General features: G+C 36.5%; 2 protein-coding genes across 3 annotated transcripts; one reads left to right on the forward strand and one right to left on the reverse strand.

Annotated features, from left to right (window-relative positions):
- Positions 1 to 9,206: 9,206 nt before the first annotated feature.
- On the reverse strand, positions 9,207 to 11,615 carry LOC116286515 (histamine H2 receptor). The gene is made up of 2 exons (XM_031693055.2): positions 11,532 to 11,615; positions 9,207 to 11,453 (listed from the first exon to the last, which is right to left on the reverse strand). Exon 2 carries the CDS (start codon positions 11,331 to 11,333, stop codon positions 10,140 to 10,142), a length of 1,194 nt encoding a protein of 397 aa, XP_031548915.2. The 5' UTR covers positions 11,334 to 11,453; positions 11,532 to 11,615; the 3' UTR covers positions 9,207 to 10,139.
- Positions 11,616 to 14,635: 3,020 nt separating this feature from the next.
- LOC116286252 (potassium voltage-gated channel protein Shal) lies at positions 14,636 to 27,976 on the forward strand. 2 transcript variants are annotated; one of them, XM_031692716.2, is made up of 6 exons: positions 14,636 to 14,753; positions 16,834 to 16,940; positions 20,703 to 20,998; positions 25,032 to 25,949; positions 26,247 to 26,355; positions 26,650 to 27,976. In XM_031692716.2, the coding sequence occupies exons 3-6, from the start codon at positions 20,715 to 20,717 to the stop codon at positions 26,704 to 26,706; spliced, it is 1,368 nt and encodes a 455-aa protein (XP_031548576.2). In that variant the 5' UTR covers positions 14,636 to 14,753; positions 16,834 to 16,940; positions 20,703 to 20,714; the 3' UTR covers positions 26,707 to 27,976. The 2 variants fall into 2 exon arrangements, with proteins under 2 accessions (XP_031548576.2, XP_031548578.2); XM_031692718.2 differs by lacking the exon at positions 14,636 to 14,753 and having other exon boundaries at positions 16,735 to 16,940.
- Positions 27,977 to 27,994: the final 18 nt, after the last annotated feature.

Genomic DNA, 27,994 nt, shown 5'->3' on the forward strand with positions numbered 1-27,994 from the left:
CATGTGTCTTCTCATGTGCAACCGTTAAACTAAGAAATGATACTCTAGGGAATGGCACGTGGTCTTGAGAATAAGATTCTTTGTTTGAGTTGTATCTATATTCATGTGTCTTCTCATGTGCAACCCAGAAAAGAAATGATATTAAACATGGAATGAAATGGGAAAACATTACGCCCAATATAAAAAGCCTTGTTGCACGTTAGACCTCTCAGTTTAAACGTGTGCAACAGATTTGTGAATAGATGATTATTTCTTGCTTTTTTAGTAATATCTTTATCATGCTTCAAGTGCAACCTATGTGATGTAAAGTACCTGTACGATCCTTAACATAGGTTTTCCCACAACTGACAAAAAAGTAAAGCGCTCAACCAATCGGCGTGTGAGACTGTTGCTCATCCAATCAAAATGCTACAACAAAATTTGTTGAACATCATTGACGTCACAGCTAGCCTTCCTTTTTATTTCGACATTATTTTTACACAATTTATGGCAGGGGAGCAAGGCAACCAGCTTCAAGGTATTTCTGTACTTCGTATATTCAAAATATTCAGGGTTCTTAAGTTTGCTCGTTATAGTGAAAAGCTGCAAGATATGTCTAAATCTCTCAAGAAGTCTTCCAGCAAGCTGTTTTTTTCTCTGACGATCGTCTTATTCTCGACCATTGTTTTCTACATGGAGAAAACTGATTATGAAAATACTACTTTTGAAAGTATTCTCAGCGCAATGTGGTATACCGTCACCATCACCACTACTGGGTGAGTATTTGTATTACCCTGGAGGGAGGGGGTACTTTGCATTGTGGGACACTATAGGGGAGAGGGGTTTGCTTGGCATCATGGGACACCATAGGGAAGAGGTACTTTTAATCATGGTTGGCATCATGGGATACCAGAGTACCTCTAGAGAAGAGGCATACACTTTGCATTGTTGGACACCTTGATACCCCTGTTACTTGGCATCATGAGATAGCATATTAATTTTTGAGGAGAGGAGTACTTTGCATTAAAGGATACTGTATACCCTTAGGAGAGGAGGTACCTTGCATCATAGAAAAACACAATGAACCGGGGGAGGAGTGAGTGGCCAAAGTGCTTCTTGCCCCTGGGAGTAGGGGTAAGGGCTATATTTGGCATCATAAGTTTTAGCGACCTTTACTGGAATCTATTTTTTTATAATAATGAAAAGGCGAAACTAATGCGTATCTCATTTTTAATTGGTTATCTAGTTACGGTAACATGGTTCCAATTACTGTGGTCGGCAAGATCGTGTTGGAATCTGCTGCCTTTTGGGGGCTCTCGTCATCTCATTACCAGTCCCCGTAATACAAGCAAAGGTAGGTGTAAAGTTTATCGAGATCCACGACACCAAGACCACGTGAATATCACGTGGATAATCAAGCATATAATTTATATGGATATTAAGATTTCTTTGTTGTTGTTGTTGTAGGCAAAAAAATTAACAAGAAAGATAGTATGATATTATTTTTAAAAATTTGGTCTTCACGTGACCATGCAAAGCCTCTGTTATCCAGGATCATCGTAACAAGAGACAAAAAGACCAGAGATAAAATACGAGTAATATTAATTATCTCCATAAAAAATGCTGAAGCACTCTTTCAGTTTCTTTTATGTTCTTTCGCAATTCAATCCCATGAAACTTTGCGATCAAAACTACCAATCTATTTCTAGATCCGGTGAATATAATTTAACATGATCTTCTCTTCGGTACCAGAACATACGTGATGACACTTGCTTTATTCTAATCTTTCTTTCAAAGCAAACAACAAAGATCTCAAACGATGGCTGTACACTCAAGTTTGTACAGCTGAACAAACTTACTACGATCTGCAGTCTATCGTTGAAAAAAAAAAGTGTTAGCTAAAGAAAACAAGCTCGTTTTAATAATTTTTTTATGACATCTAATGCCAAGAACGTACGTGGACTTAAGAATTGATGTGATGTGTTGATGTGATGTTTTTACAAGAGGCTGTGTTTCTAAGACAACGCTCGTCAAAACTCATCCCCTTGGTCACTCCACACCGGCCACTGACATCAAAATCAGTATCACCCTTTTGACTACTACAACGCATTAATTAATATAACAGCTAATATTAATCAATATTAATTAAAAAGAATACTAAAAGTGATCATTTTTCGTCAGTCATCAACTCGCTTGTTCAAATGTTGAGAGCTCAAAAGCGAAATTTAGAGAATTCTGAAAACAAAAAATATAGACTTGTTGTTAAATCTACCTTGGTTATAAATGAGATATCAAAGACAAGGTAAAATGTATGCTTAACGATAAGTGGCTTCCGTCAACTATAGGCGGATTGAAGTGCATGAACGAATTTTAAAACAAAGTAATTATCGTATACTAAATGAATACTTAAGAGGAGGGCTAAGCAGCAGCAACACAAAATAACCCCAGTGCGAAAATTCGTATTTTTTTTAACTTAGAAAACAAATCATAGCCATCAAAAACCGCGTATATTCTAGAATAGAACACCACTTTATGAAATGTTTGAGAATCGGCTGCGGGGTTAAAGTGCTTATAAGCCTTTACACAATATTTTCAGAATTGATTCTTCAAATAGTGGATAGTTGATTGTGAAAATAATTCGTCATTTGAATGTCGGGTCTTCGAGATACGAAAGTTTATATTTCCAATATGTTAATGGCTATGACGTAACATAAGGGGTTTGAGTTATTTTGTGGCAACTTTTAATATTGAACGCTGGACATTTTTTGAAAACAAATTTGTAAGAACCTCTACGTGAGTCACGAGTAAAAGGGTGATGCTTTTAAAATACTGTATTCCAGAACGAGTGCAGTGTTGTATATCAAATGATCCCTTATGTAACGTCATAGTCATTAACATATTGGGAATATAAACCTTCGTATCTCGAAGACCCGACATTCAAATGACGAAATATTTTCACAATCAACTATCCACTGTCTAAAGAATCAATTCTGAAAATATTGTGCAAAGGCTTTTAAGCACTTTAAATGAATTCAAATTCTTATTGTTCTTAACCATTCTGTGCCCCTTGTAAACAAGCTGCGACGACCTAGCAAAAGTAGGGCAAATAGACTTAGCGTCAAAATCGTAATCATAAATCTGAATCTGAATAACGGGAGACAGAGCTCTCGAGTCACTTACCGTTCCTAGACGAAAAAAAAAAAATTTTTTTTTTGCCAAACGCCCACTAAAATACATCAAAATCCATTAAACCCAAACTAACATGACATTACCAAGTTGTCCTGACATGAAACGTTAACGTCATTCTTCATTGCTTATAGTCTGATACTGAGCTAGCTGAAGATTATAAAGCTTTTAGTGGAGTCTTTAACCTCCATCGATGATGAATTAATCTATCGTTTAGAAGATAAATAAGACTCTCGTTAACTTTTGAAGTCGGTTTTATTTACTTGTGTCACTTCAAAACCGTTGGTTTAAATTTAACGAGTGGTTTGTTTTGAGGCATCTGTGGTGGCCTCATACCACGCGATGACCATAAGGGACGGCATGCCGCTGTATGTTAGACGAATTGCTGCATGTTAGACGAGTTGCATCGTGTTAGACGAGTTGCTGCATGTTATACTAGTTGCTGCATGTTAGACGAGTTGCTACATGTTAGACGAGTTGCTGCATGTTAGACGAGTTGCTGCATGTTAAACGACTTGCTGCATGTTAGACTAGTTGCTGCATGTTAGACGACTTGCTGCATGTTAGACGAGTTGATGCATGTTAGACGAGGTGATGCATGTTAGACGAGTTGCTGCATGTTAGACGAGTTGCTGCATGTTAGACGAGTTGATGCATGTTAGATGAGTTGCTGCATGTTAGACGAGTTGATGCATGTTAGACTAGTTGCTTCATGTTAGACGAGTTGCTGCATGTTAGACGAGTTGCTGCATGTTAGACTAGTATAACCTGAAATACCCTCTCTGGTGTGCTGATATCTAAGTCAGTGCACGGCCAGTACCTCACAGGTCAAAACCTGAACTGAACAACCTCCGTGCTGATCTAAGTCAGGGTTAAAGCTAACTAACAGATCAAAACCTGAAACGAACTCCATGCCGGTCTAAGTCAGGATTAAAGCTAACTAACAGATCAAAACCTGAAACAACCTCCGTGCTGGTCTAAGTCAGGGTTAAAGCTAACTAACAGATCAAAACCTGAAATGGCATACACATTTCAGTGGTGCCCGCTGCGTTGAATTCAAAACTAGCCTCGAGCGTGATTGACAACGTTGAGTCATTACACTTAGACTACTATTCTGGTGCGTCTTTCATTACACTGTCTTAGACAACTAGTCTAGTTCGTCCTCAAGGCACAAGTGTTCTAATATAAATCATGATAGCGCTTCCGAAGCGATCTTAAAATCCTCGAGACATCGAATAGCAATTAAAAAATCTATTTATAATCTGGTAAAAACAAAAAAATCATATTTCCATAACCATTTTTCTGCGATTTTCTTAAAGAAAATTATGAAAAAATGTAGTAAGATGTGCATGATTTTCGATGTCGCACAAAAACGTGTGTTTTTCAATATTCTATTATAAAATCAACGTCATGAATCCTTATTCTTATACATAAGCTTTATTTGTTAAGTTATACTTGAGTATTCTGGAGATAGTGATTTATGACTTGATTCTTTGAGAAATTATTGATCTTTGTTCTTGTGCATGTGACGTCATTGCCGCCATGTTGTGAGTTCAGTCACGTTTCAATATGACTGTTCTTCCAAGATTCAAAAACCTTTTTCGTCTGCTAGAAGCATTGACTGAAAAAAGCTAAATTTATTCATTGTTTCTGGATTTTCCATCGGAGCCACATACGAGGGAGAGGTGGAAAGGGAGAGTTAGTGTTCGCCCATATAGTTCAGTTCCATGGCATCAGTTCAACGGTAAATCAGTTTCAAGAATTGAGATCGGTAGAGGGGCAAATTTATATGATGGGGCAAATTTAAGGAAGTTGGACGAAAATCGAATGGGAGGGAGGGGTTGTAAGGGAGACTGAGCGGTTCAGTGCCTTACCGCTACCATCATGTCATTCATCCGTTTAAACAGCAAATCAGGCTCAAAAATTGAAATCACAGAAAAAAAGGAAAATAGTGAAAGATTGAATGAAACTAGACAAATTGGGGAACATATTCAAATGAGGCAGAGCATATTGCTGGTTTTCAATCATTCCCAAGAGAATGAAATAACAAAAGACATAGCCGCCATTTTGAATGATATGACCAAAGAATTCATTGACAAGTCTTTTGTTCAACTGATCTAAGATGGCGGCTATGACGCTGTGCAACTGGCAATAAAAATGTTTAATTTTCCTAGTCTTTATTTTTTTTATTCATGTTTACTAGCTTGCTTTGTTTTCTTTTGTTGTTTTTTCCCCTTTGTTGACAATAACCTGCTAAAACAAATCTTGATCCCGTTTATTTTATGACAATAAGAAATACACTGTAATTTAGGAATATTTTCTAATAATGTTTTGCTTGTGATGTTGATAAAAAAGCGGCATTCTAAAATCGGTTTGTTTGTTTGTCAGGTTTTAATATGAACCCGAATATTTGTCCGAGGTTTATTGATCTCTTGAAATACTTGCTAAAACACGCTAACTACAAGAACTGCAATAAAGAAAAGGAAAATTTGCGACCTATAATAAAGGATTTATCTAAACGTTCAGTTCAAAACATTATCAATAGTGGGGAGTTTTTTTTTTTAAATACTAACTAATACATTTATCTAGAAAAAAAGAAATGCCACACTATTTATTGAGGATTCATGTTATATTATCAAAAGGTTTTCAGAACACTTGACCTATATCTTGGGAATGCTTTTGTTTAGTAGCTACTACGCTAACGAATTGGCGTTCTACGGTTAAAACATAGATACAGTATCTATAGAGGTTATCATTCGGCTAAACATCTGATACGGCTCAGTGTATTTTTAAGCGGAGTCACTGTTGGCGAGCCTTTAGATGCAGTATCTAAGGATTTATCAAATGGTTTTCAGAGCGAGAATTATACTGGTTATAAACTGATAAAGAAAACATATAGATGATTTGCAATTATTCGCACCGAGGTTGAAATAACATGAACTGACAATGGCGGCCATATTGGTTGATATAACTGAAAATAACGACTGGAATTAAATCAAATTAGAATTAAAGGAATGTTAAGCTCAACCAGAAACAACCATTAAGCCAGAAAAAGGAAGTCAGGCTAATTTTTATTCATTTCCTATCTAAGTAGATAATAATATTTTTTCCTACTTTAAAACTTTTATCCTGAAAAAATAATGTGATTACCATAAGTTAACGTGTTAGCGTGCTTGACGCACATCTTACCTACTTACGCAACACCTTAATTTATGAAAATATTTCGAGAATATGGTCCATAAACAACATCCAAAAGCTCTATAGAATACTGAAAGAAACAAAGACAGCTATTCTGTTGAAGAGTTTTGAGTGTCTTCCGTTTCCCGCCCTTCGCGGAAATCAACAATTTTAAAGCTTAGTTCATCCATGGTGCATAATTCGAGAGAGAGAAAGATTCGTCCGGTACATTACAACAATATAACTTGTTTTTTTCCCTTCTCTCTTTTGAAAAACAAAGTCTAAAAAAGTCACTCTGTTGCCTTGGGCGTATTTTCCTATTTTAAAACACGTATTGTTCCCTTCACAATGAGTATAACTTTTTCGTTCACTGGTAAAACTAACATGGTAAAAAGATTTCTCCCTCTCTCTCTCTCTCTCTCTCTCTCTCTCTCTCTGTTTCTCTCTGTTTCTCTCTGTTTCTCTCTGTTTCTCTCTAGTCTGTTTCGAATGTTGCTTGGACGTAGTGTCTCCCCATTCCAAATCACATATCATTCCCTTGAGTATTATTTTCTTGTTCGATAAAACATTAACGAGGTTATGTGGAAGGAGCACAGAAAAATGATCAAGAAGTTTGGTGGAATGGGAAAATATTACACCCAAAGTAAAATACTGCATGCATTTACATTTATTTTTTTCGTTTCGATTTATAGCCGTGAATCAATGATGTATAACTCGTCATTTGAACCGGATCATATTGTTTTGTAAACAACTTAAGTTCTAAGCTCTAGTAGACACCAAACAAAGAGGTAGACCTAGCAGTACGGGTCACTCTAACTTTGCGCAAACAGGGCACTTTGGGCCAAGCTTTCAATTCTACACTGACGACTGATTTAAGATAAATACGTTGAATCACATCAATTTTAGTTTTTATTTCCGAGACAATTAACAAGTTCAAAAACGAGGAAGTATGCAAAGATCAAATCAGTGACGCAATTACTACGTGATTTTTCATCTTTTTATTACGCCACGTTATGTCGTTTTACCATCAAACAGCCAGCCACGTAATATTAGCTACAATGGACCAGAGTTTTACTTCTTTCCAAAGGAAATTAACTTTATAGATCAGATCAACCTTAAGGGGCAGAAAGAGAGAGAGCCGTTTTGGTGCAATATTGATTCATTTGACGCACCGATAAGATCCACAAAAACCTTTCAAAAAGATAAAATCAATACTTGGTTTAATGCACTTGAGTGTAACGTAGTACAAAAACTCTAGATCTTTCATAAAACAGTACAAATATAATTCTTTCTCAAAGGCGCCCGACCCGACGAGATATTGAGCTTCAAAATAAACTGAAACTTAACTCTAGTAATCAGCGTATCAACCTTACGATATTGCTGAGTATTTGTTACTTTCTCATTATTTTCTAACTAATTTTACTAGAAGGTTATTATCTTTCTACTGGTTTCTACGGAGATTTAAAAGTTGTCTTGGATGATTTAGCACATCCTTTAAAATAAATTCGAGCAACGTTTATATTTATTATCTAAGTGTGACGTACAAAGCCGCAGCTGTGCTAACGAAAGTAATATTACATTTTCGTACGAAGGAATATCTTCATTTTTCAAGTAATGTTTCCTTCATTAATTCTTTTGTTTTTTGACTTCAATTTTTGCACGCAAACATTTTTTATAAATTTCATATTATTTTCCTGTTTTTGACAGGAAATTTGAGAGAATATTTTGTGTTTTATTTTTTTCTTTTCTTCGCCGGCTTTGTTTACTTTTATATCAAGCATGACAAGAGTCTATTTTTTATCCTTTCTCAAATTTTCTTTTATTTACGTTAAGAAGTAGGAAAAAAGAAGAATATTTATCATAGGACAAAGGAAATAAAACAAAAAAAAGTCACGTTACGTACTTAATTTTAGGGCTTGTTCAGTTAGGGGTTCATTAGTACTTCCATGCACTCCGAAAGTCGAGAAACTAGTAGTGTAAATCCTTGATTTTTTCGAGTACTTTTAACATTGTATTTCCTTTCCTCAAGCTTCTTATTTACACAAAATGTCGATTTTTTTTGTGGATTCAGATATCTTATCCATGGTGGCGGATTTTTATCATTTTGGTTTTCGACGTACTTTTTCCTCGCTATCCATTGACGACTTTTGAAACTCCAGTGTGTGCGGATTTTGCCTTGAATCCAGGAGTTGCCTGTTCGTTTATTCTGACTTCTGCTTTTGTTTTCCGATCTCAGAAGCTAAGCCCGCACACGCTGGAGTTTTTAGAGTGGTCAATAGGCCGGCAAAACAAAGATCTCAGTCATCTTTCTAGAAGCCATATATTTACACTGTGAACTAAGAGCGTCCCCTTCAGGCGACAACATGCGTTATTTTCATAAGAGAGAAAACTAATGAGACTAAAATAAAATAAAGAAGTCGTATTTATTAGTTTAGCCAAGCCATCTGGTTTTAGGCGAGAAACTAGATTGAAATTAGTTTGCCTGCTTGTCTAGGTTAATATTTTGACCCTTGAAACTACCATTGTGAGGCCGCTGAGGATTATGGGTAAATATCGATGAAAATTTTGGCTGATCTGAGTCAGGGCACGACTAACTCTCAGATCAAACCCTGAAACAACCTCTGAGATGATCTAAGTCAGGCACGACTATCTCACAGATCGAATTGGAATTTAACTTGTACTAAGATTTACAAATAGTTGTCCTCAGATTTGACGGTTTGTTGGTCGGAGTTTTTTTGTACGTTAATTCCCTCCCTTACTTGCTGTTTTCACTCTTGAAGTCATCACTAAATGTGTTTTCGAGTGTGTCATACTCTTTCAATCCTAATTCTCTGCATCTCTGCCTTTTCAATACACACATAAACCACATCATACAATTATTTTATTACATGATTCTATTTAATTGTACAATTAACTGTTACTCTCAAATTCAACCCCTTCATGATCTAAAAACCAGTTTTCCAGTTTTCATTTCCTCTTGTTGTAGTTGAGTCGTATTTTTTCTCACTGCAAAATTAATATCGCGTCACCATAATACGGTGAAAAAATATATTTGAATAATCTATGTACATAAGAGAACTCGCACATACGAGCAAAGACAGATTTTTAATGTCACGTCAGGCTAAATGGAACGTTCATTCTCTGCGTCAAATAAATCCCCCCAAAAAAACCGTCGCTGTTAAATATCGGCCTGATGGTGTTCTTGATGTATCTGTTGTCTCTTTTAACTATTAATTGATATATTAAGTGTGAGCTTCTGAACACCTTGCGTATTAATCACTCTTTAATAAGTTTTTTTTTCGACACAAAAAAAGCAATCCTTTCTTCGCTATTTTGCAGCTGTACCGGTCTCTCAAAAACACACAAAATCCGCAGTTAAAATGCTTTATACTTTGTTTACCAGTTATAAGTTTATGGTATAACTCTTAGAATTAATAAAACAATAGTAATAATAATTAAAGCTTTAGCAAGTTTTATCAAACAGTAAAGAAGTTCATGTAACAGGAAAAGATTTTCAATATTGCTTTGCGAAAAAGTCCCCCGAGTTTTGTTTCGTTTACAAACTCTCATTTGTCAAAGTCATGACCTTATATATATTTCTTTTTTTTCCACTAAGCCAGCAAAATAAAGCTGATATTTATTCTCTGCGTTAGCTTTAATTTGTTATTTAAACTTATACCACTAAAATACTTTCTCGATAAATCGTTTTAAATTGGAAATGAATATAATATCGCCGCTAGCTGTTGCTGATCTGCTCACCACACGACATAAAATGAATACCATGATTTTCTATCTGTTTATTTCCGAGTCGTATTTTCTATCCTTCGTGCTGTTATTTCTGTATTCGTATTAAAATCTAACTGGTTAATGTTCTCACACTTTACGCATTTGATAATAGCACTTCTTACTTCTTTCCTGAGAAAACCGTATAATAGAGGATTAAAGAGTGCAGTACTGCATGCTAGCGCTGCGCAGACGATTTTCCCGACTTCTAACGCTGGGGTTGGCTTGTACAACGATACACCTGTAGAAACATGTCTTTGCTCATTAATGTGTTCGTAGATTGTTATGATAAAATATGGCAACCAAGTAAAAATAAAGGTTCCTACGAGCAAGCCAATGACTTGTGCAGTTTTCATCTTCTTATAGAAGTTGCGGCGATTGGAATCAGTATTTTGATCCGGAACTGAAGCTCTTATTTGTCTGGCATGTCCTCTGGCTATCAGGTAGATCTTGGCATTTACGAACATCACACAGATAAATGGTACACTGAACACTATCACAAACCGGATCACTTGAAATAGGTATTCATCTTTATTAACCGCGAAGCGAATCATCTCCTGTGTAGTAGAGATGACCCAGATTGATGCTATAACTATTCCCGTCTGTAGACTACTAACCTTGGCTTCATACGTCAAGGGGCTTGTAATCGTAAAGTAGCGATCAAGAGTTACTGCACACAAGTTCAACAACGATGCTACTCCAAGAATTGGGAATAAAGTATCAAGAAAAGGCGACGTCTCTGTCTTCTGATTGTACAGCTCCTTGATCTTCAACGGAACAACAACGGAGGCCATTAGCAAGTCTGCAAAAGCTAGACTTAAGACAAAACAGTTCGTAATAGTTCTGAGTTTTCGCACACGACATATAGTGCCGATAACGCAAGTATTGACTGCTAAACTGAGCACCATAATCGCTGCAAAGTAAACAATAAGAAGAACGTGCGGGCTGGCAGAAGTAGTCGGCTCCCAGGGCTGCACGGGCCCACCAGTGGAACAGTTGTGCGAAGTTAAAACATCATTCAAGTAATCAAAAAAATCAGCTGACGTTTGGTTCGGATCAAGATCCAACTGGCTTACGTTCACTCCACAATCCGTCAACTGTTTCGAAAATTCCAATGTCATCAAAGGATGTACACTGTTTCCACCATTATTGGGAGAAAAAGAAGATGGCGACCGTGGTGGTGTCAGCGACGGGTCTCCCATTTTCATCTAATTAGACGCTTCTTCTTCCTCTTTATATTTCACCGACAGGAGAGCAACTTGTTCTCAAACGCCGACTTCTATATTGAGACATCCATAAAGACCTAATCCCAGTGTTTGAGGGTACACCTTACAAATTGAAAGAGTCTTCAAATTACGATAAATTGAAGCAAGTAATTGAAAACCAACTGTAATATCAATGAGTACCGCGGTTCTGGATTCTCTCTTGGTCTCTTCAGTTCACCAGGACAACATCGACATCCAACTGCGTTGATATCCGTATGCAAGGTAATCAAAAGGGGTGTCAGCTTTAAAGCCTTTTCTTATTATATTTTAAGGAGTACGTTGCTAGGTTACTGATCTATTGTTGCACCTCAAGACGAGCTGTGATTGGTTGACATGAATGACGTACACGAAAGTGGTAAAATTCTACAAATAGATCGGAACAAAAAAGACTGAAAATGACCTTTAAATTCGCCTGATAAAACACAGAAAGTAGACAATGATTGTCTCACTTGTGAATTAACATAAACTCTGAATAAATGGAACGCTTGGTTTACTTATAAGCTCCCATGGTGTCGCCTATAAACTAGTCGAACAACTCCACATTAAAACAGAAAAAAAATAAGTTGGTCGCAGTCACACTGTAATCAGTTTAATCTAGCTAGAGATATCGATAGTAACGCTTTACAGATATAAAAATAATTAGTTTTCATTAAGACTTATGAATTGCTTTTCTAAAGAAAACGGCCGCCTTTTAGCCGCTGAATTTGGTAGATTTTCCCAATCATTTTGCGTACTACGCGTGGTGGTAGAATTACTTCCCAAATGATGCTATGACTGATTTGAGCTATTACGATGAATAATTAGGGCAGATGGCTCTGTTCTCGAGCTAAAAAGCTGACATGGCTTAAAATACATTAAATCAAAAGAAAACCGTGGAAAAATAGGTTCTAATTTGCAAACTACTATGTCATGGCAATAGCAAAAAATATTTGATTTTTTATTTTATTTCATAATAAGCCTTTATTTCTCCCTCTGTTTTTTTCCCTTAACTAATAAATGTAACTTAAAGTAAAAAATCATTATCATTTTCTTAAACCGTACTTGATTAACTTGCTAACTTACACAGCGAAAGGATTACAAATTATTGTCTTGGCAACTGGTCCACGTTAGATTCTATTCTTATTACAATCAATATTATTTTTGTTCAAGATTATTTATTGCATCGTATTAAAAATTTCGATATTGGACTTTTTCTGTCATGTATTTCAGGAGAAGCACAGATGTTTTGGTTTTTAGTGACTCGTAATTGACACAATTATGGCGAGATACGTTCATAAACAGGAAGAAAGATCCTCGTGGTTGGATCGACCATGCAAATATCATTTCAAGCTATTTCCCCCTTAAACATATCCTTGTTCAATACAAAGATAACTAGTGAATTGGAAAGGAACGTTATATCGGAGTCAAGTTCAATGGACACCGGTCTTCTCGTCTAAACGTGAGATACTGGCAGGTGATCGCTTGTAGATTATTTTTCTCTCCTGAGGGGATAGATTCGCCTACGACTCTCCGTAATTAATGATGGCAGATTTACGACATTACCTCTATACGAGTCGTTTTTGTTCTTGATCATATATTATCAATATTGATGTGAACGTGTTGTGTCGTGCTATGTTGAGAACAACTGCACACGAACATTGATCGAAGAAATATTTCTACTTGATTTTGATACATGACTGTGGAGCATTGTTATCTTCATCACTGTCCTTCTCATCATCATCATCATCATTATCACCATCATCATCATCATTATCATCGTCATCACCATCACCATCATCATCCCATCATCGCCATCATCATCATCCTATCATCCCATCACTATCATCATCATAATCATCATAATCATCATCAATACCATCACCATTATCATTATCATCATCATAATCACCATCATCATCATCATCACCATCATCATCACCATTACGGTCATCATCATCATCACAATTGATATTTTTTAAAATCATTCCTGTCACTATCGTCGTTCTCTTTTCCTGGTCATCATCGCTACTGTCAAAACGCTTTTCAAATTAAATTAATCCGTGAAACACTAATTACTAAATAGTTCAAAATAGTGCTAATTAAACAATAGAAAACAATGGAATTTGCATGAAATTGTGCTATTTAGTATTACTAAAGTTTCATGGTTATATTGTTTGCACTCTATTCTTCTTCCTATGAGTAAAATAAAGGTCGTTGTTGTTGTTGTTGTTGTTGTCGTTGTTGCTGTTGTTGTTGCTGCTGTCGTTGTTGCTGCTGCTGTTGTTGTTGTTGTTGTTGTCGCTGCTGTTGTTGTTGCTGCTGCTGCTGTTGTTGTTGTTGTTGTTGTTGTTGTGGCTAAAATACGGAGATGTGATTGGAGGAGGCATAATAAATCTAATTATAGACGGTCGTCTCTGGTCGTATCTCCGGCTGACAGAGAAAGGTTTATTTTTGATCTGTAAATATTCTAATTGAAAGTCGAAAATATATGCTCCGACGCACACCTGCTGTTAGTATTCATTATCATTTACAAAAATATAAACACGTTTGGTGTATTCTAAGTTACTATGGAATTAAAGATTAATGAGAACAGGTTGATTTGAATAGAGAAAGACCAAACTGTGATCGTGAATCATAATTTGAGGGCAAGATTGAACACAGGGAGAAAACTGGCTTAATGACATGCTAGACTACTGTCCAATGGCTGGTTGCTATGGTAATGCACTGCTGACCCTTTGAGAAAAGGATCCTGAAAAAAAGAAAACCAGCGGTCGGTTGCTTAGACTCTTCCACAGTCTATCGCTCGTCCGTTCCGTCTCCACGCTTAGAGACTGTAACGGTACAATGACCGAAAGGACTTATGGGTCCCGAAAACTGGGACTTGGCGTGCTTTGGGAACCAAAATACTAGTCCACAGTCTCTCTCGTTTTCGCCGCCATCTTAAAAATATTGAAACGAGAGAGACTGTGGACTAGTATTTTGTGGATTAGTATTTGGTCCAAGTTTTCGGGACCCATAAGTCCTTTCGGTCATTGTACCGTTACAGTCTCTAAGCGTGGAGACGGAACGGACGAGCGAGAGACTGTGGAAGAGTCTATCGGTTGCTGTGGTAGTCAACCGCTGACCCTTTGCGCGTGGCTCAAGTAGTAGATGTTATACTATTTTTTAATGTATTTATATCATATCACAAGCTATTAACATAAGCCTGTGTCTTTATTTCTTAAAATTGTCTTTGTTTTAAACTCCTTAACTGTCTTTGTTTTAACAGGTGTCGGAATTGATCTTCTTGGTTCCTATTTATGTTATCTTAAATACTGTAGAGTTACGATAAGCAAAGTCAAAGTGCCTGCATGATGATCAAAAACAACCCGAAATAATATATAGGTAAGAGGTATCTAAAGTTTTTTTCTTTCGCTGATCTTTAGTTCTAGCTGTCCATTCGTATCTCTTTCTTTTTACTTTCTTATTTTATTTGCTTGCTTAGCTTTCTTCATTCCTTCCTAATTATCCTAAGAAAAAAATCAATCTAGAAAATCTTATCTGGATTCCTCGGGATTCGAACTCTCGCGACACTCGATAGAAATCATATTTTAAAAAAAGGAAGAGAGAGAGAGAGAGAAAAGGAAAAAAGAAAAAGAAAAAGAAAGAAAGAAAAAAAAGAAAAAAAAAAAGAAAAAAATCGATCCCACTTTGCCATACCCCCGAGACATCCGCAGAGCTGAGGCGTCGTATGGACTTCGGACCTGACGGCGATTAAATCCTTCTGCCCTTGGGTGTACGAATTACGCAAGAAAATGTTCTAGCCGAAGCATCAGGGGAGAGACCAGCCGGCCCCCAGACCATATCGGCTAATCCCTTGCATCTCTGCCACGCACGGAATCGGTTGGAAGTATAATGTTAAAAAGTCTAGTCTATTCGGTGCATTGTTTTCACTACTATTGTTATGCTGATTAAACTGGAACCGTGGTCCAGTGGATAAAACTTGGGTTTCTAAAGACTCTGCTGAGTCAAGTCCGATTGAGGAGGGTTTGTACATGGATGGGTGACCTAAACATTCTAACCTAACACTTATCCAAACTTTGGCTTTTATTATCAATATACAAATTCTAGGACTATTTTTTCCTTCTTTTTTTTCTGAGTTAAGATAATAAAGAAAAGTTTAAACTTTGTTTTTGACCGCAATTTACTAAACTGTAACAGATTCGTCTTCCCGAAATGCTTGATGCCCAGTCTTCCTATGCGGCAGTTTAGCCCCCCGTCTTTCATATGTTTTGGTCATGGGCAATTAATGTTATGCATTAGGCAGCATATCGATGCTATATTGCTAATCCCAACCAAATTTTTCATCAAAAGGAATAAAAGAAGGAAAAAAGAATGAGTTGAGGAAGGAAGGAAGGAAGGAAGGAAGGAAGGAAGGTAAGAAGGAAGGAAGGAAGGAAGGAAGGAAGGAAGAAAGGAAGGAAGGAGTGAAGGAAGAAAGGAGTGAAGGAAGATGAGATGAACCTTAGTCGATCAGGAACTCGTCCTGCTTCCACCGAGTCGGTGGCGGGCCTTCGAAGTCGGCCTCACGACGGCCAGGCCGGCCGCGCCTCTCCGTCCGTCCGGCTCGAAGGAAGGATTGAGTAAGAAAGGAGTGAAGGAGTGAGTGAGTGCGTGAGTGAGTGAGTGAGTGCGTGCGCGAGTGAGTGAGTGAGTGAGTGAATGAATGAATGAATGAATGACCGAATAAATCAACGAGTAAACAGAAGAGGTAGATACACGCAAGCCCGCACACACACGCAGACGCGCACACTTTGAATGGTTCTCGGCAGGTCGTTTATTCCTTCAGTCGGTAAAGACAACGATTCTTTCATGACGTCAATTCCAACTGCACAGAAAGCAAACAGTACCATTATTAAAATAAATTTCACACCAATTAAGATTTCACTGTTTAAGATAAAGTAAAGAGATATAAAGGGGTAAAGAGGCTTAAGTAAAGGAAGGAAGGAATTAGACAAGACCACTTTCACTACAGACCCTCTGATTTCACTCTAGATCGTTTTTGAAGAGTGTTTGAATAGTGCTGATTCAATATCACTTTACTTACTGATCTATCCACGTCTCTCCACATCAAAATACGAATTAAAAACAACTAATATAATGGAATAATAATGTAGTGTTTCGAAAGTGCCACTTAGGAAGGTTTTTTTTGACTAGCTCGCTTTGAGGTCAATCTTCTGTATTTTTGTGGTAGGATGGCCATCATTTCATTCGTCCATTTTGATTAATTACGCCTTACTAATTTGCCATAGCTTCGTAATTCAGGCAAATTCGATATAAAAAATTTCCATTCTAGAACAACGTCCTAGGTTTATATTTTTACTCGTTGGTGGTGATTATTCTTTTAAATAGTCATTACTTTTTAAGTCTTTTCATGTTATTTTTAAAGTAAATTTTCTCTCTTTCCATTCTTGTTTAAATTCAGAACTGACGCCTCGCTTTGCCGGAGTCTTCAAAAACCATCAAGACTTATAGACGCACTTATCTGTTTTCACAGACGACTTCTTCAGTACAGTACAGCATAACGAGCTGGTAAGTACTACACAGTCGTATTTTGAAAAATATATAACTCAAAAAATATAAAAACAGGTATAAAGTGAAAATAAAATGGAAAAATTCTTATTGATTGATAACTCTGCAGGACTGATGGAATATATATTTTTTCCAGTTAAACTTTGTATTATTTTTCTCGCGATTAAATAATTAGTTTTCTAGATTCACTACCGAGTGTCGACTGGATGTAACAAATTCTTTTTCAATTCCATGTAACTACATGCCGAAATTTTGATACAAAATTTTCAAGTTTATAAGCTGTCTTACAAAAGTGAAATTTTTAAAATCTTGTAAAAAGGAGAGACTGAGATGAAATAAAGAAGGCTGTTAAATATTATCAATACTATAGGAGGATTATATCAAGACTTGTGAAGTGTGCCAAAAAGGATGGTAGTTCTTCAGTGGTGTCAAAAATGCTTTAAAAATCTGTAAAATTGAATTCATATATGACTTTATTTCGTATCTATACACTTGTTATACTAAAATTCTTTTCGGGACCAATTGAAAAATCAACGTCGATCAACGATTCCCAAGAAAAATATAGGATAAGAAAGATAAAGCAGTCGAGAAAATACTCATGCCAATTGGAAACATTATTCTATAGGTTTTCGTTCTTATTTTTCCAGACTCTTATGTACCATATGGCTTTTCCTAATTCATTATTAATGAAATAATATTAGCCAGTACTACTACGGGCTTACCAAAAGGATGTTCAGAAAATTTTTATAAGTATAAGATCTTCTAATCCAAGCAAACCTAAGAAAGATAGTCTGGTATGGTCATAAATTGTTTTAAATGATTTATTTCAGGGATAAGTTAAGAATGCATTCAGTATTGTTAGTTTGAGATGATAGTATTCAATAAGTAATGTAGGGAAGCGATTCGACTTCTCATTAACTTCATTGGAGTATTTTTAACAAGTTTCTTCATGTTCGCGGTGAGGTTTTAATAGTTTTTTGCACTGTTGAGAGCAATAACCATTAGATAAAAAACAGCAGGGCATGTAAGAAAAATTAATTTGAATTCCAATAGGTTAATCGATTGATTAAAATATCCATACCCCTCCCCCCTTTGATTTTTTGTTGCCAGGTGTATGGGATCGTAGGACGAAGGAAGAATGTTGGTTAGCCATCATAGATTACCAACATTTTCAGCATTTTTTTATTTGTTTTAGAATATCGAAATGTATAGAGACGTCTAGTCTGGAAAGTTTATCGCTACAAGAGTTCTTGATATAAAGTAATGAAATATTCAAAATCACAAATTTGGTTTATAAAAGACTACTTTAATGCGGTTGAAGTGTGAAAAAATCGCGTCTGAGAGCACGGAATGTATGAATCCATTAAAAATGACATTGATAGTCTTCAAGACTTAGGTCAATACGGCACGCTACGGTACAGTATGATGCCGTAACATTGAAATGCCTTCCGATATTAAATAGCAGTGAAATGGCTTCCGATACTGAATAGTAGTGAAATTGCTTCCGATACTGAATAGCAGTGAAATGGCTTCCGATACTGAATAGCAGTGAAATGGCTTCCGATACTGAATAGTAGTGAAATTGCTTCCGATACTGAATAGCAGTGAAATTGCTTCCGATACTGAATAGCAGTGAAATGGCTTCCGATACTGAATAGGAAACTTATTGAACAGACTGTAAAGCAGGTACGGTACATAGTACGATATCTCGAAGCATTGAAAAGGCTTCCCATTTTAATGTCAGTCGGACACAACACGAGTGCACTGCAGACTAGCAAGCCATACCCGGGCTTATACTTTCACACAGTCGTACAAAATATGTTGTTAAAGTGGTTAATTTTTGATTGGTCAAATTGCCTATTATTGATAACTCCCCCTCTGTCTCTAGTATTCATTGATATGGTAAACTTGTTTTTCTTTGTAATCAAGTTTGCTTTTTTCCAGAATTTTTCTTTTAACTATGAATTGACTTTTCAAAAATTAATGGCACTTAATGGGTTTCTAAAAGACCAAACCATTAAATCAAACTACGTAGACAATTTAAATGTGAAAAATCATGCGCAAGAAAAATAAGAAGGAATAACTTCTGAACTCGTGACAAACAAACATGTTTCGTTTTGCCTAAGAAAGAATATTACGAAAGAAACTAAACAATGGAAAGCCATTTAAATGTTATTGTTAGCCATTTTAGTGGAAAATCATTGGGACGACACACTGCTAGGCGTGCGGTGCGTATACCATATCACTGAAATGGCTTTCAAAATTATTTTATACGCGAGGTTAACATGAAAATATGCCAAGTAAATACCACAAATTCCAGTCGAGAAAAAGAGTGATTTCTTTCGTATTTCATGTTAGCCGGCCTCGCGCGCATGCGCATCTACGATACTTATTAGAAAGGTCCATACTGACGGACCTACATTACGATGAGCCCAAAGCATTGAACTAGTTTCCCTGAAGAATGTTTCGTATTAATGAGCGTACATATCGTACGATTTGCTGTAAAACTTTCGTGACTGCCTATCCATATGTTGCTGCCTAATACGTTGTCAGCAACATCTGTACTTCCATATCACGGGATTTTGCATAGGGAGCCAATCTTATGCTATAGAAAATAACTTCAATGCTATAGGAAGCCATTTCAATGCTATAGAAAACCATTTCAAAGTATGGCGCACTGTCTACGTCTATGCAAGTCAGCTTTGTAGCTCTGCTCTGCTCTGCTCTGCTCTGCTCTGCTCTGCTCTGCTCTGCTCTGCTCTGCTCTGCTCTGCTCTGCTCAAACAACTTGACACCAAACATCCTAACCATGAGCAATACGTAATGTAATGACAGGATTAGTTTTGTTTAGTCAATGCTATTTCTAACACGTCGGCACGGTCCATTCTCTACCTCATCATCATCATCATCATCACCATCAGTTTTATTTTTAACGTAGGTTATAAGAAAGGCAGCCCATAGGGCTGATGTGGACCTACAATGTTATTATAATTAATACAATGTAGTGTGAATATTATTTACAATATAATTTGATGAAGACATTATTACCTTGCATTATTAATCTCTTAGAACCCACCAAAATTAGTTGTGAATGTGTTGGGTAGCCACTACCATCCACAATTACCAACCACATAATAGTCCTCGAGTTGAATTCTTGATGTTGTGTCTCGGAGGACACTGTTTCTTTAATTTCTTTGTTTAATTCAAGAGTATACTACCGCAAAACGTTTCGAAGATGCTCAAGCATCGTTTGGGACACGTAAAGGAAATGAATAAACGCATATAATTTGATTATCAATGCTAGAAAATTCGTATAATTAGACGTCTAAAAAAGAAGAATATTTGGTTAGTCGACATCCGCCAACCTGCTGGAAAACTGGAAAAAAAATTATAAAACTTCATCTTATTGCCACTGTCATTCCTCTGCAAGTTTTAGCGCGATTGTTCTACTGCGGAGTGAAAATAACTTATTGAGTCACATTTAAAAGTGACGCTGTTCCAAGGAAACCATCTTAACATAAACAATTACGCGTGACCAATAGTAATAATTGTTAATTCATAAGATTTATTATGTTGGGAATCGGCTAGCGAGTCTTGTTAGGCTGTTCTTGGAAGCACAACTTCAATAATGAATGTTTGTTTTCCCCTTAAAATGTTTTTGAAAGTATCAATCATCTTGGAATTGATAATATTTTGAAGATTATTTCGAAGTAGAGCAAAACGTCGATCTGCTTTTCTGAATGGTTTATTTCGTTTTGCAAGGTACTTTAGCACATGAATATCATGAAGAAAAGAATAACAAGCACTGTTCACACTCGAAGACAAAAAGCTACATCCAAAGTAGAGAGCGTGCAAAGCTCTCCCAAACGGGAACCAAGAAAAAAAGTCTTAATCCAAGTTGGTGGAAGAATATTTGAAACGTGGGAAGAAAATCTCAAGAACCATCCATCGACATTACTCGGCAGTAACGAAAAGGAACTATACTTCAACCCGCGTAGGAATATGTACGTTTTTGATCGTGATCCGCAAATGTTTCGACACATCCTAAACTACTACAGGTAAGGACGTTTTTAATTGTACAAGTTATTTCAATCTGATATCCTTTAATCTTAAAACAGATTTCTATAATTAGCATATCATTTACAATATTCTTTTTTTTTTTTTTTTTTTTTTTTTTTTTTTTTGTGGAATTCGAATTTCAAGAAATAGATTAATCTCAAACTGGTTATTTAAAAAAAATGTTTTAATTTTGAGCTAATTCGTGTATTAAAGGAAATTGCACCTAAAATAAAGTCGTTTAACTCGGATGAATTGCAAAGACCGTGTCTTTGCTGTTCTATCTAGATAGAATCTTAACTCAATTAGTGTGGTTTAGTAAGCAAGCTAGCGACAATTATTGCTAGGAGCATTATAAGAACTTTTTCCATTAAGCGAGCGATTTTTCATTTCATATCTATAAGGACTTCTGGGCAACCAATTATTCCTCTTATACAATTCAAAATTACTACAAAAAGGATAAGATTTTTCAGTGTTTAAACCTGCTCTCAGTTTATTGTTGTTCGAGGTTTAACTTTATGGTTAGTGACTAATTTGAGGTTCGTAGAACATGCTGGCTGGTATAATGATTATAAAGGAAGACGCAATCTTTTCATTGTTCATGGGGAATTTCTCATTTGTCCTGACGAGCACTGTATTGATTCCAAAAAGATCTATTCGTATTACAAAACAGAATACTGAAATAAACCGAGAATTGTTTAAAAAACGAAATATCTGCTGGCGTTGTCCTTTGTTATGATTACAGGTATGTTATAATTCATGGTTTCTATCTTGGTCTGAATAATAAACAGAATTAACCTGTATTCTTAAATCGATAGTTATTTTTAGTCTAACCTATTGTTAAGCGTTTAAATACGACATGCCGTATTCCTGCTGTTATGATTTCTAAGGCATTTTCATCATCTAAGTTTGGTAAAACACAATAACGCTTGTTGGAGCTGAGAACAAGCGAAGCCGACAAACTCGACGCTATTTGGTAACTTCTTTCACTCTTTCCAATTTTTGCGTCTTTTAAAAAATGTTTCAAAAAATTTTAAGTCAGAGACTAACATTTCAAGTATTATTTCCGATGTATTTATATCTTTTTATAGTATTATAGTTTGGTTTGCAATAGAAAAATTGTTGGCTATATACAGATATATGCCCGCGTCTAGGCAAAAAGCATTTAAACCCGCATTACTCTAAAATATTTCCTTGGGTGCACCCTTGAAATACTCGAGTTTAGTTATCTAGAAACGATCATAATTTTCATCTGGGTTGAGTTTAGTCTGAAGACTTTTGAATGCCTTGGGTTTCATAAACTATACATTACCAGCTTGTATGAAAAAGATAATGGCTTGGTATTTTGGGATATACCGTATCTTGGAGTATTATATGATAACAATCTTAAATAAATTCTTATAGCTAAGGGTCCTTGAGTTTCGGCTCTTTTTGAACTTCAAACGATGTACTTGAGATAACAATCCAAAACTTGCCGTACTGGCTACCAAGTATCGGGAATTACAGGTGTAGGAAAACCAGAACTTTCGCTTGTCGTTTGACTTTCATGTTTAATAAGCAAAGAAATTAGCCATCTATCTGAGAGTTATATTTTGCTCTGCGGGACGTACAAAAAGTTATGATAGAAACTTTTCAAAAAACTGTTGTTTTTTTATGCGCTTTTTTATGTTTCTTTTTTATTATCATATTATCATTATTACTGCGGACGGAAGAGAACTATTTATCAAAAAAGAGGCCTGTTTCGTGAGAACTTTTTCCAACACTTTCTAAATTTCAATAATTGATAATTTGTTCGGGTGAGAATGTAAGAGTGACGTTAATTTATAATAAGTTCATTTTAACTTTTTGCTGAAAGCTGAGTATCGCGGTTGAATATTTGACTAGTCGCATTTCATTTAAATAGTCTAATCTTAAACACTTTTGGTATTATTATGGGAATTAACGTGGCGTTTTAACGAGATGCAAAGAGCCAGACGCTTGCCTTGATCTTGAAATTGAGAAAAGAAAGGCAGCAGGGGGATTCAGGAAGGTAGCGGTGGGGCAATTTGGGCGTGGGGGGGCGGGTGGGGGCGGGGGGCGTGGACGGGGGGGAGGGGAGGAGGCGGGCGAGGGGGAGGAGGGGAGCGAGGGAGGGGGAGGGAGGCAGGAGGGAGGAGGGAGGAGGGAGGAGGGGGGGAGGAAGGGAGGGGAGAAGGGAGAGGGGGAAGGGAGAAGAGGAAGGAGGAAGGAGGAAGGGGGAAGGAGGAAGGTAGGGAAGGACCGGAATTCACATTCTCCTGCATATAATCCTACTCTTCCTTCCCTCCTTCCTTCCCTCCTTCCTTCCCTCCTTCTTTCCTTACCTTCCGTCCCTCCTTCCCTCATTCCTTCTTTCCTTACTTCCTTCCCTTTTCCTGGCTTTAAATAATGTTTTCTCATTTTCATTTCCGTCACCGGTTTTGCATTTTTACTTTTTACTTTTTAATACAAAAAGATATACAAGTATATATTCATGAATATACAACTACTATAATTGTTATCTTAATCACTCAAATTGATTATACTCAGGTTAGGTTTCAATAGTTCGATTAAAGAAGGCAATTTGCAAAATTGCCACTTGTCACCTGTACGACTTCCTGCGTTAATTGTGGCTTTAAATTTGTAATTAGTATATGTAATAGAACTCCATGCTGTCCAATTATATTTATGTCCAGTTATATTTGGACGAGCAAAATTCTGAGGACTGACAAAATTCAAGTCCAATTTGGCAGTCAGAGGAATTTTTCGAGTCTAATTATTTCTTGATTGGGGAGCATGAAATCCTATTACCTATTAATTATATAGCTGCCTAATTAATCCCATATCAACAAGACCTGTTTAATTAAGAAAATAATTAGACAGTTACCTATATGGGATTGATGAGAAGCTGTATAATAATGATTTATATTATTCCCTCTGATTATTTATTCATGTCGGATTCAAATAAGAGCAGAATCCAAGTAGGCTATCGTCAACAATCAATGTCGTGTAAAGAATATGGAATGATTATATACTGAAAAATTAGGAGAAAAACTAAACCACTAAATATTATTTATTGCGAACTAAACTTGTCCAAGGAAAATTTCAAAATATTAGTACTAGAAAGTTTATTTAAGCAGGCTGCGTCTTGGTTTTGTAAAAAAAAAAACAAAAAAAAAAAACAACAAACAAAACAAAACAAAACAAACAAACAAACAAAAAACAAAAAAAAAAAAAAACCGCTAAACCTAGTACGAAATAACAGTTATTAAAAACTTTTCAAGAGCTTTTCAAACCAGGAAGTCCTAGATCGATTTTTCGGTGAGAGAATCCTTGACACCATTTAATAAAGCTGAATTCACAGTAGCAAGAAGTCAGTTATTCTCAGTCAAAATGGCATCAATCGATGTTGTGACAATTCACTAAAACAGTTGGTAGCTAGTCTACTTTCATAAAAGCAAGCTAACAAAGGTGGATCGAAAATCGAGTCTCGCGGGCGCTCATCGATGCTTGTTAAATATAGCAAATTCTCTGATTGGTTTAAACGATAAATGCAACGCTTTCTGGGATTGTTCAGACTCGTACTTCTCTTGTTTGGAAAAATGTCTTCTCTGATTGGTGGAACTTGCTTAATATAAAGTGTTTTCTGATTGGTTGAGTTCTTAACAAAACTTCTTCTGATTGGTCGTACTTGCTTAATATAACATGTTCTGTGATCGGTTCAGGCTCCTAGGCTCCTAGTTCTTGATATAACATGTTATCTGATTGGTTGCATGTATAGTGCTTAATACTGAACATGTAGTCTGTACTGTGATTGGTTCAAATTCTTGTGCACCTTAAACTATATAACGCGCTCTCTGATTGGTCAACTTTATATTTTGCATGAAATCACGTTTTTTTTCTCTTTTCACAAGCAATAAGATATAGTAACGAGATGTCTGATTGGCCCAGATTCTTGTACACATAATTCTCAATGTAACATGATGTGTGATTGGTCAGTAAATGAAGCTGTTTCCCGCCTTTTCTCTTACATTTCAGGATAGGACGGCTACACTACTCGATAGAGTACTGTGCCGATGAATTCCGAGACGAGCTTTCATTCTTCGGGATCTCGATCAACGAGGTTGATAACTGTTGCTGGGATGATTATCGACAGCCAAAATCTATCAATATCAATAAAGTTTTTAATCTTGAAGAACAGGACAAATTAAGGGAAGAAAATAAAGAGAGTTTCCTGGAAAAAGTTTGGAAGGTTTTTGATAACCCGGAAAAATCTTTATTGGGCGCCCTGTGGTATTATATGTCTGGACTAATGATCGCATTGAGTATAGCATGTACTGTCGTAGAGACGATTCCGCCGCCTTGTGAGGATAGACTTATATGTAGTGTACAACACGCGACGCTTTGTAACAAACAACTAAACGACTCAGCATATCCCTGGAGTATAGAAACCGCCAAGGACAGTGGCGCTTGTGTTGAATTAAGAGAATACCTGGAATCGAAGGAGAATGTCTTTTTTATTCTTGAGAGTGTTTGCGTTGGAGTTTTTACTTTCGAGTATCTAGCTCGCCTTATTTCAGCTCCAAATCGTTGGAACTTCGTCAAAGGGTTCATGAGTATTGTAGACGTGGTTTCTATCCTACCATATTATTTGGGTATTATTCTACATATTTTTGATCTGGCAGTGGACAGTCTTAGTGCATTGGTTTTACTACGAGTACTGCGGGTTTTTCGTGTTCTCAAGTTCACAAGACACAGCAGTCGGCTTAGGAGCCTGCTGTTTGCTATCCAGCGGTCGGCTTCAGAACTTGGCTTCATAGTATTCAGTTTATCACTCGGAGTGGTGCTTATATCCAGTGCTTTGTTTTATGCTGAAAAAAGTGGACCTGGGGCCGACTTATTCAATAGCATACCGGCATCTATGTGGTATTCTGTGATCACCATGACAACGACAGGGTAAGTCACGTGACATTGTGATATTGCATAGTGTTTTGCTGACAAGGTATTTGGTAGTAACGTGAACCAAAAGTTTATTTGTGGTCACGTGACTCAAATTCTTGGTCATATGATCAAAAATCTTATGGTCACGAGGTAAAAATATTGTGGTCACGTGGCCAAAGAATAATATAGATAATTTGCGTCCCTGTTTCGTAAATGTTCTAAAGTAATCTAGAATGTTCTTTGACGCATCCTTCCCACCCCCAAAAGCAGTTTAAATATTTAAGGTACATTTTTGATCGATTTTCGTTTCAGTTATGGCGACATCGTACCTCACACTGTTCTTGGGAAATTAATCGGCAGCATTGGATGTATAGTAGGCGTGCTTATGATAGCACTGCCTGTCCCTATCATACAGAAAAAGGTGGGTTAATCTCTTATTGGGCTACCTATATGTGGTACAAACGAGAGTACTGGGAGCGAAACAAAAACGAAAAATGTATGCGCATGCTCTAAGTGCATTTCGAAACCATTATTCCAAAAATGACAAAGGTAACATTTTGAAAGTCTGTTGTTTAGCAACTGGATTGACGTCATCGCTGCCATATTTGTTCACGTGAGCAAAATATTTTTGAAGGGTTTTTGCTTATCTCTCACAAGGAGTTTTTCTACAAAGTGTATGTTTATAAATATTAATTCAATAATAATTCATTTATAGGCTAATCTCCAAATGGGACTGTTAGACGAAGTTGATGAGGCCCTCACGAAGGAGTAAATAGAAATGCTTGTATGGTAGACGACAGCAATGACAGCAAAACACAGCAGAATACAGCAGATACAATCAAGACAGCAAAACATTGTCTAACACAGCAGATGACATCCAAGACAACAAACAATGCAGAATATAGGAAGTAATAGTCAAGACAATGCAGAATATAGGAAATAATGGTCAAGACAGCAAAAGACTGTCTAACACAGCAGATGACATCCAAGACAACAAACATTGCAGAATATAGGAAATAATGGTCAAGACAGCAAAACACTGTCTAATACAGCAAATGACAACAAAGAAAAAAAGACAAGAATGCAGAATATAGCAGATTATGGTCGAGATCATGGTCAAAGACAGGAAAGAATGGAAACAACAACTGAATGGCAACCCAGAAAATTATGATACAGCAGATAAGAAACAAGACATCCACACATTGAATGTGCTGTGAAACAAAATCTCAGCTGACAAACAAGACGAAATCAACTGCAAACGTAACAAATCGATCGCACCAGTTGGCGCATAAACTAAAAAGGGTTACGTTGTTTTTAAATCCAGCCGCATGTGTTAAACTCCAAAGAAAAATCCTAGTGATAAAACCACTGAATCGGTATAAGTCGAATCGAAACCGATCAATCTTAAATAACTATTGTAAATAGTTATTATTAATATCTGTTAATATCCATCATGCATGCGTAGTGAAATCTAGGAAGATATGGTACTTTGTCTTGGTTGAAGAACTGGGTAAATACCTGGCGCACTTAACGCGCAATCTATTTTTATGGTTTAAAATTCGTGCGCATGCGCACAACAGCCTATGGTTGCGAAACGAAATTTACGAAGGGTGATACATAGCGCAGTTTTCTGGAAACTAGTCTAAAGAGCTGAAGAATTTTACAATTTCATTTTACGCATGCGCAAGAGTAACATCTTATTTCTTTTGCGCACTGAGTTTAAGAATTACTCTAGAGTCACCGGAAGTGTTTTAACCGGAAGTGGGTTTCACCGGAAGCGTTTTCACCGGAAGTATTTCATTTGGTTTCAGAGTTCAATTGACAGAGGCCAAAAGGACCACGGTTTCGAGGAGCGCAAATAAAGCGACATTTCAATATTCCTATACAAGTTTGCGATGTCTTTATGAATAATGATATAATAGGTTGTAGTCTTGTGTTTTATCAATTAAATGAAAACAAAGCATGACGGGAAGAAATGAGGCGCAGAGCAGAACTTAAGAAAATAAATGAATAAAAGTTATGAAATTTTCTTGAATTTTTGATACAGTTTTATTCATTAA

Source organism: Actinia tenebrosa, unplaced genomic scaffold, assembly GCF_029948245.1.
Source record: "Actinia tenebrosa isolate PJP-AT-01 unplaced genomic scaffold, QUT_ActTen_1.0 PGA_scaffold6__47_contigs__length_16458017, whole genome shotgun sequence".
NCBI lineage: Eukaryota > Metazoa > Cnidaria > Anthozoa > Actiniaria > Actiniidae > Actinia > Actinia tenebrosa.

Coding starts and splice junctions, on each gene's coding strand:
- LOC116286515 (XM_031693055.2), bottom strand. CDS start 11,333: ATGAAAATGGGAGACCCGTCGCTGACACCACCACGGTCGCCATCTTCT.
- LOC116286252 (XM_031692716.2), top strand. CDS start 20,715: ATGAATATCATGAAGAAAAGAATAACAAGCACTGTTCACACTCGAAGA. Junction 20,999..25,031: donor CACATCCTAAACTACTACAG/GTAAGGACGTTT, acceptor CTTACATTTCAG/GATAGGACGGCTACACTACT. Junction 26,356..26,649: donor TCCCTATCATACAGAAAAAG/GTGGGTTAATCT, acceptor ATTCATTTATAG/GCTAATCTCCAAATGGGACT.